The 15,793-nt window shown below is 41.9% G+C and overlaps 1 protein-coding gene across 6 annotated transcripts in view; it reads left to right on the top strand.

The window, feature by feature from the left end:
* szt2 (SZT2 subunit of KICSTOR complex) overlaps positions 1-15,793 on the top strand; it is a 106,984-nt gene that overhangs the window by 56,391 nt on the left and 34,800 nt on the right. For 4 of the 6 annotated variants that reach the window (XM_041934546.1, XM_041934543.1, XM_041934540.1 and 1 more), the window contains 9 exons: positions 329-379; positions 4,542-4,715; positions 7,482-7,673; positions 8,334-8,533; positions 9,606-9,772; positions 11,810-11,907; positions 12,047-12,179; positions 12,729-12,859; positions 14,708-14,755. In XM_041934546.1, coding sequence (XP_041790480.1) covers positions 329-379; positions 4,542-4,715; positions 7,482-7,673; positions 8,334-8,533; positions 9,606-9,772; positions 11,810-11,907; positions 12,047-12,179; positions 12,729-12,859; positions 14,708-14,755 — 1,194 coding nt within the window. The remainder of the gene's footprint in view (positions 1-328; positions 380-4,541; positions 4,716-7,481; positions 7,674-8,333; positions 8,534-9,605; positions 9,773-11,809; positions 11,908-12,046; positions 12,180-12,728; positions 12,860-14,707; positions 14,756-15,793) is intronic. The other 2 variants (XM_041934542.1, XM_041934541.1) reach the window with 2 other exon arrangements.

The raw sequence follows: 15,793 nt of genomic DNA, 5'->3' as shown, positions 1-15,793 counted from the left end.
TTCTCCATCCATCTCTTTACTTGGCTTTTAGCATCATGTGGACAAAAAGCATGGAAATGCTGCAGAAAAGTCATCAGTCTGTCACACCTATGAGCAATTGGTGGAAGTGGGAGAAAGCCACAGTGCATGAAGGCATACTCTCAAAAATACATACAGACTCCACACACAACAGGTCCTGTGAAGATTTCAACCAATGACCTCGCTCTGAGGCAACAGCGCGTTCCAACTGCCACGCATGCTTGGAGTTTACTGATGTTGAATTGGACTGGAAGTGAATACTGGTCATCTCTCTAATGCTGTTCTCTGGGTGTGTCTAATGTTGACCCAGGTACCATGTCGGAGCTGGTTCAGCAACTCTTCCCACCTTCTCAGTTTAAAGGTACCACCACATGTCTTCTTCTGTCCCCGTCACAGCCTTTCACACCCATCGTGTTGATGAAGCCCATGCTGCTGCTGGCCCCGTGTGCTCTGCTCTTGTCCTTTTTTCTTCATGGCATTTCTTTGCAGTGCTATACTTCTTTTAGTTAAGGCTTCCCTCAGCGTATACGTTTTTATTGAAAACCATATTTGTCTTTGAGTTGCCTGTAGATTTGGCATGGACCTCCAAGGTGCATGAAGTGTGATGTTTCTGCTATTCGAGCCAGTGTTTCCCTGCTATTACTGTAAATTTCTCCTGGACTGGCTTTTGCCGCTCTGATTGCTGCTTCAAACACAGCCACAATACATATCTTAAATACACTGAAATAGAATTCCCTAGTCTGAAGAACGTCATTATCAGCTAGCAGTCATATTTTGAGCAGACTCTTTGGATATTCAGGGCCTTATTCTCATGGAGGCATTAATGACTAGCTGAATAGCTGAAGCAGCGCTCCAACCATTTGGTATTGTCCTGACCTTGAAATGCTTCTTGCCCATCTATGTGTAATCTTGGTGCCCAGAGCAGAGTACATGTTGTACAGGCGGAGAAGCACAAACAGCCTAGAGGTTCAGTCCAATTCATTTTTGGTGGACATTGTGGTGACAGCAGATGTCTCAAAACCTCATCTGTTTCTGATGCAGTGTCACTCTGCTGCTGCAAACAACAAACTTAGCACACATGTACAGCAGAATAATGCCAAAAATACACACCTTCCAGCCAGTAGACACATTTCACGTGGTTAAAGCAGGAATGCACTGAATCTGTCTGAATTTACCTGTCAATGATTCTCACAGTATCTGTCGTCCACAGCTGCTTTATACTGTATGCAAAGCTTCCTGCAGCCATCTGAAGGCAGTAAGACACATATGTTGATAAATCTGCAGCCTCTCATTAGAGAAGTGCGTTTCCACAGCTCAGTGCCATCACACACGGCCGTCCACTGTGTTTACCTTCATTAAATCACATGCAAATGACACCCGGCTGCTACAGAATAATCCCACACAGTTCTACACACAGCAGACTGGTCAGTTAAAACTCAATATTCTGCCTTTTTCTTCAGGCCATGTTGGATGTCTGGAGCTAATTCATGCTGCACATCACAACCTTCTTTATTTGCAGTTTTTCAGCATTTCATGTTTTATTTTTGAAATGTGTAAAGGTGTAGATGCTGCTGTGTTACATTTTAAGATGTGATGTAACCACTGACAGTGTGAAATAGCATCTGATTGATGCAATCACTGTTTAATTATTGGTTTCTCTCATTGCCCTTTTGCGCTTTGCACTGCTGCACATACATGAACCAAAATAGCAGGTGTGCCTGGAGTCTGTGCGCCCATGAACTACTGCTTTGCACTTGTTGCACTCACATGATTGAGATAGGACCCTAAGGCTGGTTGAATAAACCTAGTGTAGGTCTCAATATATTACTCTTGGGTGTTATGTCCTACAGAACCTCTGTGATTTCCAAAATATAGTTTTTGAATTATCATCCTATTATGAAAATGTCACCCTGTCGTCATATACTGTATAGGAATGGGCCAGAGGAACCTCAGAGTGACACAGTAAATGTCCATGAGCTGGGAAATGTCAGCCTTTAGTCAGACATTGTGCTCCATAACTTTTAGTCTGCCCGTTAAGTCTGTACTGCAGCAATCATCAGCCTCATTTCCCAGGTTGACACGGTCAGCCATCATCAGCAAGCTGTTACTAAGGCAACATGGGATGGATGAATCTTGCTCAGCTGTACTCCCATTGTAAGAAGTCGCTGTGATCAGTGGGTTTGCTTGTGGAGCCTACTTAACTTTCTGTAGTTCAGATTTAGTCAACTTGAACACATACATTTGAGCCCTGTGACAGGCCACACCATTCTCTACCCCTGACCTCACGGCCTTCAGATCCTGCTCTCACCCCAGCAAAGCGCAGAAACCCGGCAGCTTTAGCCAGCCTTATGTCTACGTTGTATCCGCTCAGACTGACCTCAGATTCATCTGAATGCCATGACCCACTCAGTTCTCCAGCCACCGTCCCTGCTTTCTGACTTCACTAGTTTCACACGTAACTTACCTTAAAACAGCCTTTGAATCTGACCCATGGCCAGTCAAAAAGCAGATACATAGTTTCTTGGTCAGGCCTCAGTTGTCGATCTACCACTACTGTTTATCTAGTTCCACCATTGTTGTAAATAACCACTAATTAACACTGTGCTGCAGAATTACACACAGCGACAACATGTTTTTATTCTCCTTTAATGCATGACGCACCAGTGGTTGTAACATGACCGAGCCTTTAGCACCACCTATGTTGTGAGAATCTGCACACATTTTGCTGTTCTACTCTCTTGTGCAGGGGTCAGCAATCATTTCTGTGACGATTGTCACTTTACAAAGATGACGACGGCTGGTGTGCCTTGACGTTTGTTAATGTGCTTCTAATTTCTTTTAAATTTGTGTACTGATTTTCAGCTGTAAACTTACAATTTGCACACAGTTCCTTCTCTCAGATACTAATTCACAGAACATGCACACATATAGAAACCCTGTTATAAACCTTATATGTAAAATGTAACTACAAATCAGTGCAGTCTTTGTCCCATCAAACAAAACCTGTGCGCTGCTGAGGAAAGCCTCCTTCACGTGTTCTCTGTCTGTGAATGATTTCCCATGTTCAGCAGTGAACTAGCGACACACACAGTTTCCCCTCTGCAGCGTGATGTTTGGAGGCACACAGTGTTTTAAATGTGCTACTTTGCTTAACTAACTTAGACACTGCTCTCTTGATTGACTCAGCTGTATCTTTTTTCCCATGCTTAATTTCAAAATGAAGCTTTACGCTGAAAGTCTGGTGCCACTCTTTCACAGCAAAATGCACACATGGCTCAGTCTCCTCTTGCAACAAACCCAAACTCTGTCATCCAACTGGGCTGAACATGCCTGCTGGATTTGCTCTTCATGTCATGTGCAGATTGGTGCGATGTGGTCTCCTCTTTTCCAGGTGGTTGCTAGTTACAGCACACAAGGAGCACTCAGCGTGAACTGTGCGCTGCAGATGGAGATTGGACATATGTCAACCTTCATCCATCATGGTTTAATCTGTTTTATCACTAATTTGATTGAGGAACTTCTGGGACCACACCACACTAATGTATTATTTAACAGAGTAGTGACATACGTCAGAATTGTAGTACAGTGTTTGCTTTCTCACATGCCACTGAAAATGGCTTTGCATGCCCACACTGGCTGTGGGTCATTGTTGCATTTAATGATCTGAAACTGTCTTTACAGCATTTTTTAAAGAATCTTGAACGCGCTGTTAAAGTCAGTTGACGTTTGTGTGCATTCAGTTCAGTTTCTTTTGATGATTTGTTTGGCTTCTTGTATTAGTCAGCTCTGTCATCGGCCGATTTCTAGTTCAGTTACATTCATTGACAAGCTTCCTTTAATGTCAAATGTAATAGGACAGCTTCCCTGTCGTTGTGGATGGATAGTGACGGGGTCTTTTTGGTGTTCATAGTAACAAATATTTTGGTGAAATGTATGTGATAAGGATTAAGCCTGATGTGTTTCCTATGTGGCCTCATGTTTTGCTTGAAAACTTTACTTGAAAATTAGTATTTTTGCATCTGTGTCTCTGCTGCTTGTCAGGGCAGCACCTGCACAGTGCTGCTTTCTCATTGTACACAAAAATGGCCAGTGTCAAAGCTGAAGCATTCTGCAGGACTGTCTCACACAATCAGTGTAATAGGGCACATATACAAGACATATATATATATCTTTATGGGGAAGCATGTGCACAGCTGTAATGTGATGAGGAATCACATGTGGATATTAAGAGTTCCCATTTTACTCATTTTAAATCTATCATACTGTGTAAGATGACAGACACCATGGCAATTAAAACAAAATATTGTTTTTTTTTTTATATAATGGATATTTGCTTAATGATTCCAAGGCTATATGAAAATCGCTTCTTTGTCAATTAGGTTGTTATGATTGCAAAGGAAAGCAAATCATTTGTGACTCCGGAGGCAGTAGAAAGTGAAAACCTAATGACCAGACTAGATTTCGTTTTTTAAGGCTCTGTACAAGTTTGTTGGTCATTTTGATGTATTCCCCTGCTCTTTCAGGTATTGCCTGCATCGCCCTCTCATTTGTGGACGCACATGGTCGTCCCCTTCAGGTTCCAGCTCAGGACTGCGCCGGACTGCCGAGATCAGAGAATTGCACCATCCCCCTTCATCCAGACAGTTTTGATGAGCTGACCACTGTGGGGAAGGTGTACTCCATCAGCGTCAGCGCAGGTAAACACAGCACTGAGCTGTTGTAGCCAAACTTAATTTGCTCTGCTTTGTGATATGGCTGCTGGTTCTGGGCTGGTGTTTAGGGTTAGATGGAGGGTAAGGTTAAGGGTTTGGGTTAGATGAAGAGTTTGTCACACACAGGAAGCAACAAAACAAAGGTAAGGAAAATCAGATCTGTGCTCTGTGTCCAGAGAAAATCTGACTTTCTTGTCTGAACAAGTCTGTACTTCTGTAGTATAAAGTTGAATACACTGGCCAGGTTTGGTAAACGAGAATGTGCTCAGTTTAAATGATGGCTTGAGGGTCATGACTTAATGTGGCCTTGAAGCAGTAATGTCATAAAACACAAGATAAAACAAAAGTGAAGGTCCAAAAATGTTTCCAATAATTGAGCATTTACTTCTTTGCATTGTATACATTTGTTGACTTGTCACATGTTCACACAAGAATGCGATTACCATTATCATTACTAATGATAAGGCAAGATAAGGCCTGCCACTGTGAGGGAAGGTAGAAAAACAGCTCAATAGTATAGTTCAGAAAAATACTCTTTACAGTACAAGTATGAGAATGAAATTAGACAATGACCGAGTGGCTGAAGAGAAGTTACATCATATGAAAAATACAGTGTTGCATTGAATAAGACTGGAAGGGGATTATTGCACACATAAAGTGATGATGTAAAATATATAAAGAAACAACAATTCACTGGAGATGATGACTTCAGTCTGTGATTAGAGTGCTCCTTCCACTGCACAGTTATTTTAGTAGACTTGGCAAAGCTCCTACAAATCCACAGAAGACTTTATAAAGCTGTTTTTATAGGTTAAATACTACTAATCATGACAAGTCAGATGAATTTGGTGTGTGAAATCAGTGCACGTCCAAGTCAGTTTGCAACAGAGACTGAGCTTTATGTCACTGGTTTTAACATTGCGCTTTATTGTGTTGAGAATCATCTCAACATTGGATTTGATTATGTTACATGGTTACAGCAAGAGCCAGGAGTCATTTCATTATATAAACTGCACTAATGTGCAAGTGGAGTAATTACAGTCACAAGTGTCAAGCTATTTCATAGGTGATAGTCCAGCCACTCAATTTAAAGTCTAAATATTAAATGCCTCTAAAGTTGAAAACCTTAATGAATGAATGAATTCAACAGGAGATTTTGTTCCTGGAGGTGAAATTTGTCAGTGTGACTCTGCATCACAGGGCCATAAATCCAAATTAAAACTAAGTCTTGCAGACTTATAAATCTGATTGTGTTGCAGTAGGAGAAGAAAAGACAAATAAGACTGACAGCTGACAGCTGTTTTCGGGCATAAAAAATAGAGCCATCCTCCAATTGTGGATTTAGTCCATTAAAACTTTCCAGTGCAGTGACATCATAATACACAATTCCCCATCTGTGCACTTATATACTGTTTGAAAGCATGTTAATACAGAGGTTACACTGACAGTAATAGTGTGTATGATGTGGATTTTTAATGAAACGCTGGTGTTGCTGGTGTGATCAAAGTGGAGTGTATGAAGGAAGCAGCAGAGGACAGAAGGCAGGAAGGCAGAAGTTAGTATTGATGCCAGATAAGCGAAACGGCAACAGCAATCACTCATAACGTCTAGTTTCTGAGTTCTGCCATTATGTTGTGAACAGGAATGTTTTCATCACCCCTCCAGATGAGCACTATTATCAGCCTGTATGAGTGCAGTGAGGAGGTCTGTGTGAGTGGCAGAGCCTGACAGAGAGCCACATGTGGACAGTCGCTGGCTTGTGCTCTCTGTGTGCTGTGTTTACTGTCCAGTGTTTTAAAGAGCAATATGTCAGAGCCGAGATATTTGTGATCCTTCTGAATCAAGTGAGACCATGGCCTCGATCTCAATTCAGGGCTATTGTTAGTACCCATAACCCCTGCTGCTTCCTTGCACATTTACTGCTCTTCCACCAGAATCCGAGCTGTAACCCTTAAACCTACTGTATGTACTGTCTGTCTTTATCTGTGTTAAAACAGCTAAAGCAACATTATTATGTGCTAAATCAACAGGATTTTCCTTTTGATGCAGAGATGCACCTCTCCACTTTTCTCAGTTCCCATCTCCATACCTGAGTTTAGATCTGCCAATACTGATATCTACACCAGAACTCTTTTTCATGATGATGATGATGATGATGATTGGTTTGTTGTTGTTGGTATTTCAAGGTTATAAGAAGCCGTAGTAAACTTCTTATTAAAAGAGCAAAAACTATACAAAAATGCATTAAATTTAAATGTATTCCAAAGAAGTTTATTTGAACTGTAGGTTAAGTAGTCTTCACATACAGACAAGTGTAAGAGGGTACATTTCTACAGCAACTTTGAAAACCTCAAACAGATCAAGTGCACAGCAATTCATTATCAACTACTAGTAATTAGATTTTCATACAAGTTCAAAAGTAGTGAGAGAATTTCAGAGATTCTCCTTCATAAGGTTTTCAAAGTGAATATTTGAAATAAAAGCACAAGAACTGTGTAGAGAAATAAATATCTACACTATCAAAAAACCCTCTCAAACTAGACTGCAGGATCTGCATCAGTACGTGTCTCAGTGTCGTCAGTCCTGTATGCAATAAGTGAATTAGTTCAGTATCAGCACTCGATACTGATAGCAGATGCTAAGTCTATGTTCATGTTTGGTCTAATGTTTTTGTACACATTTGTTGTCATTTTAATGTCTGGGAGTATTAAAACATGCCAATCTCAGTTGTGTGTGCTTGCCTTCTAACAGAGCCGCAGCTGTATGTGCGGTTTGACATCTGGGAACAAGGCAATGTCAGCCCCTTACAGCTGAGTGACAAACTGCAGGGGGCGCTGCGCCACGCACTGTGTGATGTTGTCATGGAGCTGAGAATCTTGCCGAATCCTCTTTGTCAGGGGATGCTCTGCCCAGCAACAAAAGCTCAGAGAGAAGAGGCTAAAGGTGAGATCATCCCTACAAGGTTATTTGTTTAACTGCAGAGGAAGGACAATATATAACACTAAGCAATCCAATAAAAGCAACACCGGACAATGTCATGTCATCCAGCACAGCACCGCACACATGAATCAACTTCAGTCTGACACAAGGCCAACAACAACATACAAGCTAAACAAAGATAGTTAACTGACACACTATTCACGGTTTAGTCTGCTCAGTGTGCGTCCCAGTATGATGAGAGAAGTTCTGAGCTCACTTTATTTAGAACTGGATGGAAACATAAACTTTTTGTCTATATTGAAGTTAACTTAAAAGCATTCTGTCAGGGCAATTTGTTAGTTAAATGTCTGTATATCATTACATTGATATGTTGAGCTATCAGTATAGAAGCAGTGCTGTTATAAATCCACCCGGTCTCTCATTGTTTCTTCCCACTTGGCCTTACATGTCTATATGCAACACGTGGAGACAGACCATGGACACAGTCACAGAGAAAAAGAGACATGTCTTACAAAATGAATTTTTAAAAACCAAAACAACGATCCTGAACCCAAAGCTTTACACGACAGAATGGCCTGAAATCTGAAACGTTGTCAGAGAGACTCTGGAATGTAAAAGCCTGTCACTTGTCTGTGTCCGTCTCTTTGTAAAATGTGTCTTCAGGACTGTTGATTCCTTTGCCTGAAGTGAAAGAAGTGAAGGACAGCCCCAGGCAGCGCAGCGGCTCACGGGTCTTTAAAACCAGCCCTTCTCCCATCACCTTAAACCAAGCCGTCGGAAGCACCCCCATGACAGGGACGGGCACCCCCGAGTCCACCACACCCACCAGCAAGAGCACCCGCCGGAGCTTCTGGGACATACTGGTCAGTAGCTCCAGAGGTGAAAGGTTTTCATCACGGATCTGTGCTCTGAGGGCCTAATCACTGGCTACATGAGCATTTCTCACAATACTCATGGACATATTGTGTAACTGGATTAAATTAAAACTATAGTTACTCTGTGATTACCTCCAGTGCTTTCTGTAAATGTAATAATACCCTCTGCCTGTTCATCTTTAATATTTCAATAACAACACACCAAAATGTCTTTAAAAATTAGAAGCCAGTTTCTGAACTGAATGAAAATGTGAAAGCATTGTGCAACCAAAAAATGACATGATGTCAATATATTCAGTGATTTGAATTAAAAACCAGAAAAGTCTCTGATTGTTTTGCTGACACACTCAAGACTTCATACTAGAAACAAAGAGTCACTTTCAGGTGAAATCCTGTTCCCTGTTCATGCTTTACCTTTAGCTCATCCAGAGGCAGACACACTGTATATTACCACTTTCCATCATTATGACACCCTGCTGTAACCGTCCTGCAATGCACCAAACCCACAGGGAGGTGGCAGGCTCAGACATTGAGAGCTAACGCTCTGCCACTCAGGGCACGAAAAATCTAAAGTTCTTATAAAAGGTCATGGAAATTCTAATCCATTGAATAGGCCTGAACCTGAATCATTAGCCTATAAGATGGACAAGCGCTGCTGAAATATTGATCACAGCAGCCTCAGCCTGGACCAGCATGTAAAAACAGTGATTATCTGTGCAGCTATCACATCCTACCCAAGCTACTGTAATGCTGTGATGTCTGGCTTTATGTGCAGGGTACTTAACACACACGCCTGCAGTTTGTGCAGAGCACAGGACGTTTTTCTTTGTAAAGAAGCCACAGGCTAGTTGTGAGTTTTAGGTTATTTTTAAGTTGGCGTGAATCACTTTTGAGGCATGTCTTGATCTGTGTCATGGTTACATTTTCCACTTTATTATTTCATATGAGTCAGTGCACCAACCTGAGATCCTCGGACAGGGCCTTGTTGGTTTTCCTACTCTTCACAGCTTTATATATTGGGTATTTTTTGACTTAACTCTGCCCCTTTCCATCCTTGCAGAGTAAGCCAGACTCATCAGAGCTTGGGAGCCCAAAGACAACTGATGACATAGTACAAGAAAAGGGAGAGGAGGGCCGAGCAGCACGACGTAGACACAAGACGGAGAATGTAAAGCAGCAGTGGAGCCAGGAGAAAGCTATGGCTGTGGAGCTGGAGCAGGCCCAGAGGTGGGAAATTGTATAAGTAACATGAATGCACTGCATTATTCCTAATGAATGCTAAAGCTGCAAAGATTTGATGAAAATCACAAAAAGGTCACCCCTTTTTTTGCAAACAGAAGTAATGTGAAAAAGGATTTCCAAATGGAATGCTAATGTTTTTCATGACTGGAAGGGGAACGGGTCCTTGGGCGTAAATCAAAATACTCCTTTAACCCCAGAGCCTCTGAGCGGGGCAGTGTGCAGCTGATTGACAGCTGAGTCAATAGGAACAAACACACACAATGTAAACAAATGTGTGCAGATAGCTGTAGCTTCCAGGCCAAGGACAGGCGGCTTTGTTCGCAATGGTGTGGAGGAAGTACAACATGGTCCTGCATCTAAAACGACTGGTGCTGAAACTGAAATGTTGAAATGTACAGGTCTGTTTTTAAAGTGACTCCGATCAATACATTTTAATATGAACAGGTCAAATGACTGTGAGCAGTGTGAACTGTGTCCCTCAGCTGTACGGAGCTGTTTTTTTGGGTCACTGTCTCTGTGTCATCTGTGTTGTTTTCAGCAACAGCAGGCAGCTGTTTTCATCAAACCCACAGCAAACTGTATCCAGCAGCCACATGGCAGACTGACAAATTCAGACACTAGCTGGTGAACACATAGTGACCGTGAATGCTAATGCCGCTCTGTGTCTGCTGGATGTCGACGTTGGTAGATGTTTGCCAACACGTTCGCCATGTATTTACAATGTCACTGCTGTGTTTAGAGCATGTTGCACTGCCCCCTAGTGGCCAAAGCAGTCAGTTAATGCAGGTTTTATGCTAAAATTTGCCAACACTACTAATGAGATCTCATCTCCAAACTGCCATTTTCCCTGGTGCGTTCTTGTTTGGTGGAAAGTGGAACAGAAGTCGTGTCCAATGCAGATGGGAAGGAGACAATCATGTGCTTGTGTTTTTTTTTTTTGTTTGGTTTTGTTTTTTTACTTTCAGCCATCTGCACTGTATTCTGCAGTACATTTTTATGTTGTTTTATTTTTAATTGTTTTTTTTTCTTTTTTACACACATTAAAGTTAGCCTTTGAGGCTAACATCCAGGACAGTGCGCATGCTTTTCCTGTCAGCACCCATGTAGACAGGTTCAGACCAGCAACAGTCCATCTTTCACTCTGTGTGCATTTCTGTAGAATATGTCACGGACATGAAAACATATCAGGTAAGGGGAAGTATGTTTTCAGTGCGCTCTCTCTCTCTCTGTCTGTCTCTCTCTCTCTGTCTCTCTCTCTCTCTGTCTCTCTCTCTCTGTCTCTCTGTCTGTCTCTCTCTGTCTCTCTCTCTCTCTGTCTCTCTCTCTCTCTCTGTCCCTCTCTGTCCCTCTCTCTCTCATTATTTCAGTGTAGAATGATAGGGCAGGCGGTAGCAGTGCTGCAGCAGCACTCTGTCTGTGTAGCCTCCAGCTGCTGTCTCGCTGCAGCAGTTCGGTGAGGCAGCGTCATGCACAGTTAGAGGTAGGCAGTGTTTCTAAGGCAGAACCCTGCCTGATACAGTTATTTGTTTCTGGTGATTAACCAGCATTGCTAATGTGAGTTGTGGTCCCAGGGTGTTTTTGTGCTGTGTCATGGTACATGCACAGACAGGGGGCACTGTCATGACACCAAACAGTACACATTTCTTTCTTGTGGTAAGTGATTTTCTTCTCAAAGGTAGAGCAGATGTCATTTACAGAGCAGATCTGTGTGCTGTAGTGATTCAGTCTAAAATGATGCCTCTGCATTTCTGTTTGAAAAATAACCAGAACAAAGAATGTCCACGTTCACAGCTGAAGGTTGTGCAAAGCACTGCTGCTACAGTCCCGTGGGTGCACAGTGTCATGAATTTCCTCAAAAACACTATCCTGAAATTGAGTGAAAGCCAAACACCTCAGCACATGACCACCAACTCGCTGTGTTATTGACAGCGATCGACAAGCCTTCAAACCAGCAGCTCATGTCTTTCAGTGCTACAGGGCCTGTAGAAATGTCCTCATGTATGCTGTTCTGTGGCTGTGTAGGCGGCAGGTGTCTCAGTTGGAGGAGGGAGACGTGGGCACTCTACACCCCAACTACCAGGTTACCTGCCAGCCGTGGATTACTTTTATGGCTAAACTCGGTAAGTATTCTGTATTCCCCCGTATGTTCTGCCAGAATGAGAATTGATCAGAAGGACTTCTGATGATGAGAGGTCTTATATTCTGTAAGATGACTCACTGCAGCTCTGTTTTCCTTCTGACCCGCCTGCTGGTAAACAGGTTGCCCTTCCATTCAGCAGTGCACAGCTGAAATTGCTTCACACTTCCTTCTGCCTTCCATCTTGGCAGAGATTGTCAATTTGGTCAGTTTTCTGGCCAGCGATACAACAGTGAAGGCATTTGAAAAGAGAAGGTGAGTTGTTTGTGCGGGGTATGAAATGACTTTTCAAAAGTGTTATTACAGAGTTCTGAATCACAAAGTTTCTTCTTCCTTTTTGAGTCCAAAGTGACACATACTGCTGTTGAGGCTTTAGTGATCTTGCCTAGTTGCATAAACTGACATTTTAACTGCTGTCGCTGCTTACATCCTAACTGACATTCAAACTCAATTTAGATGACATTTCAACTGATTTCATCACTGATAATTCAAATTTGTTGGTGAGTCTTCATCATTACAGTTAAACCGGCTGCATACAGGGCTTAACCTTGAAACTAAACTGAAACTAAACTTCATACTGCTTTTATCCAAGTTACATCTCCATACATTTACAAGTTTCTACTTGACAGTGGCAAGGTCTAGTTGCATAAAGCCCCTAAGAAATGTCCTTCATGTCCCTTAAATAAGCTGAGCAAACTGAAGTAATGTCTGTAGAAAATATCATTGACAGAAAAGTAGACTTTAAGGTTTCTGTCTGTCATCGAGTCCACAATAATGTTTTTCTCTCTTTCCTAAACCTCTTAGCTGCCCCCCATCTGGAGACGTGTTTGTACCATTTCCTCTTGTCCAGAACCTCACTCAGCCTCCAGGTGCTACAAGGAGCTTCATTCTGATTGGCCGAAACTTCCATCAGTGGCACTGTAGTACAGAGCAAGGTAAATGCTAGCATCAGTGTCTGTAAGCATTCACTGCAGTTTGCTACTGGATCAATGTTCATCCTTTGCACTGTTTAGGAAACTACAGCATCCACAATGATGACCATCTATAGTCAGTCAGGTTTTGACATACAGTCATAAACAACCTCTTATTTATGCCTCTGTGCTGGTGAAAGAAATATGTTTGGCCATTGTTTGGACGTCTGTGTCATTCTCATGAACGCGATATTTCAGGAACACCTTGAGGGATTTTCTTTAAATTTAGCACAGACATTCACTTGGACCCAAGGATGAAGTGACATTTGGTGGTCAAAGGTGACCTCAAAAAGCACACTTTTGGCCATAACTCAAGTATTTGTTCCTAATTATGACAAAATTTCACACAAATGTCTAATGGGATGTAATCATGAAGTGATGATATTTTATACCCAAGAGGTGAAAACACTTTTCTGAACATTATTCGACTCCATATCTCAGGAACAGAAGGCAGACTGTGACCAGACTTCACATTTGCTCAGATACTAAAATGGTGACACTAATCTTGGGTCTCCACCTTGAAACTGTGCTGATTGTAGAGCTCTTCTGTGCTGCTGGGTTGACGATGTGGGTGAAACATTCACGTTTTACAGTTTGCAGCTTCTTTGCAGCAACAGAATCATTGTCAGCCACCACGAGCTCATTGTTTCTGCTGGTATTGATCTTCAGGTGGAGGTTGTTGCTCCATGTGATGAAGCTCTCCATCAGTCCTCTGTGTTTCTCTGGAAAAATAGCCTCTAAGTGAAGACAGCATGTTTCTCACTGGAAATGATTCACTGGAATCACACGTCAATGTAGTGCAGACCTGTCAACCCATTTTCCCCGTAAATCTCACGTATTTTTAACCTTTCTAAAAATGACAGGAGGTATATTTGATTTGTGGGGGAGTCATTCACTCAGATGGCACCTGCTAATAAAAAAAAAGACTATCATGTGACCAGTGCAGCCCCTTGCACTTCCAATTGCACTGCTATTTTTTGGGTCTGATAACATATTTAGAAGGCTTTGCTGTTGAAGTTGGAATAAAAGCAGCCCAAAAGCATTTTAAAACAGTAAGTTAATTACAACTGTCCTACACATCTCAGCCCTTAGACTTTGTACAGGGTTTACACCTCAGGAACTGGATGTTTGTTGTTCCACAATGCTTTCTGGGACCTGTAGTTCTCGTTTGGCTTCTTGCAAAAAAATCATTTTGCCTTCTTTACGAAGTCCACCGGACTCCACTGACCTAATGTCAGTCTACATGTTGGAAATGCCCAAGCCAGTCTTCTATCTCAGAATATTCTGTGGTGACTGTGAGATGGAGCCTCTTCTAAGTCATAACTTTGATGTGAATGGAAATGAGGGCTTTAAATTTGAAGGGACAGATAGTGAAGAACATGAACATGTAATTAAAGTGGTAATATAATGTATTTGAGATTAAAATGAAAGACAAAAGATGACAGAATGTGATGGTGACATGAGGTTCGTATCCAGAGGAGCTGATATTGATCCGTGTTTATACAGGCCTGAGTTAGTGTATGACAGTGTGGAAAGACTTACATAAACCTCTGCCGGCACCATGTTGTTAACACCTGCTTTAACCTTTGGTGTAGTGTAGAGGGAGAGGTCCAAGCATGAGCGTTCTGTGTCACAGCTTTCAACATGCTCTCCTTGCTGCCGCTCTTTGATTCTGTGTTTCTCTGTCCATGCTAGCAGCTGTCTAACATAACTGTGCTATTTTGCGAGTGTCTGCTTACATCAGTTTGTGTTGAGCTGTGTTTTTCACTGTCATGCCGCCTTGCTGTTTGTACCATCTCTGTTTGCCTACAGAAGACAGTTCAGATGAGGAAAACACCCCAGTGCTAAATAGGTTCACACGTAAGTTGGCCTTTCAGCTTAACAAATTGATGCTGATGGGATTTGTTTTGTTTTGTTTTTTGATAAAAATGTAGTGCCTAATATATTTTTTGGATTTTCTTTCTCAAATAAGATTAAAAAAAAAAGGTAAGATAAAACTTTATTTATCCCCAGGCCGGGAAATGAATGCATTAGTTAACAAACAACACTTGAAGGTGGTTAAAAAGGCAAGTAGCTTTCAATTCAAATGGCTTTACATCTCTACATAAGGCGTAAAACAAAGACATGGGGCCTCTTTTTGCCAATAGAGATGTGCAGCACAAAGCACAGTCAAGACGATGAATGGAGTTTCTGTGATTTTGGACATTTAAAGGTTAATAAAAAGGAAATTTTGTCAACCAGAATTTGTAATCTTTAGCTTCCACTGACTGTTGCTTTGGCCAGATAGAAAGACCACCTCCACCAGCAGCAGATTCTGTCAGCTGTTGCTAATGGCAGGTCACAGTGATGTTTGGCTGTTGTCAGGTTAACCTGCTGTCTGCAAATTTGTGTCTGCACTCGGCCAAAGATCATTTGTGAATGAAGAGTCTCACCACTGTACAGTCAGAGTGGACTGCTTGTTTTGCTTGTTTTGTGGTGAAAAGATCAGCTGATCGTGTCATGTCAACTAAGATTTGAATCAGGATCTCATGACATCTCATGATAAACAAGGTGTGCCACAGACAGTCGGCTGCAGCTTTAAGTCACATACATTTAATAAACTATTCACATCTTCTGGTGATATTTATATATTTTTTTTACTATGTATACTGAGCGTCTTTGGAACAATCATTTCCTTCAGAATAATACATAAAGTTCTGTCCATTCTAAGCTATTGTGAGCTGGGATTTTAACAAAATCTTTGACTTTATAACGTAAGTCAATTACAAGAGTAAGTTAGTAAAAAACGGGAGCTTGGAGGCCTGTCAGTGTACTAAACCCAGCACAGGCAGTGGTCAGTGTGCCTGAGTACTCAGCCAGTACAGAGCTGTGCTTTGTGCTGCATGCCTGCATGAAGAT

The sequence above is a fragment of the Chelmon rostratus genome, chromosome 4 (assembly GCF_017976325.1).
Source record: "Chelmon rostratus isolate fCheRos1 chromosome 4, fCheRos1.pri, whole genome shotgun sequence".
Classification (NCBI taxonomy): Eukaryota; Metazoa; Chordata; class Actinopteri; order Chaetodontiformes; family Chaetodontidae; genus Chelmon; species Chelmon rostratus.
Note: the sequence above shows the minus strand (reverse complement) of the source record. Positions and strands in the feature narration are given on the sequence as shown.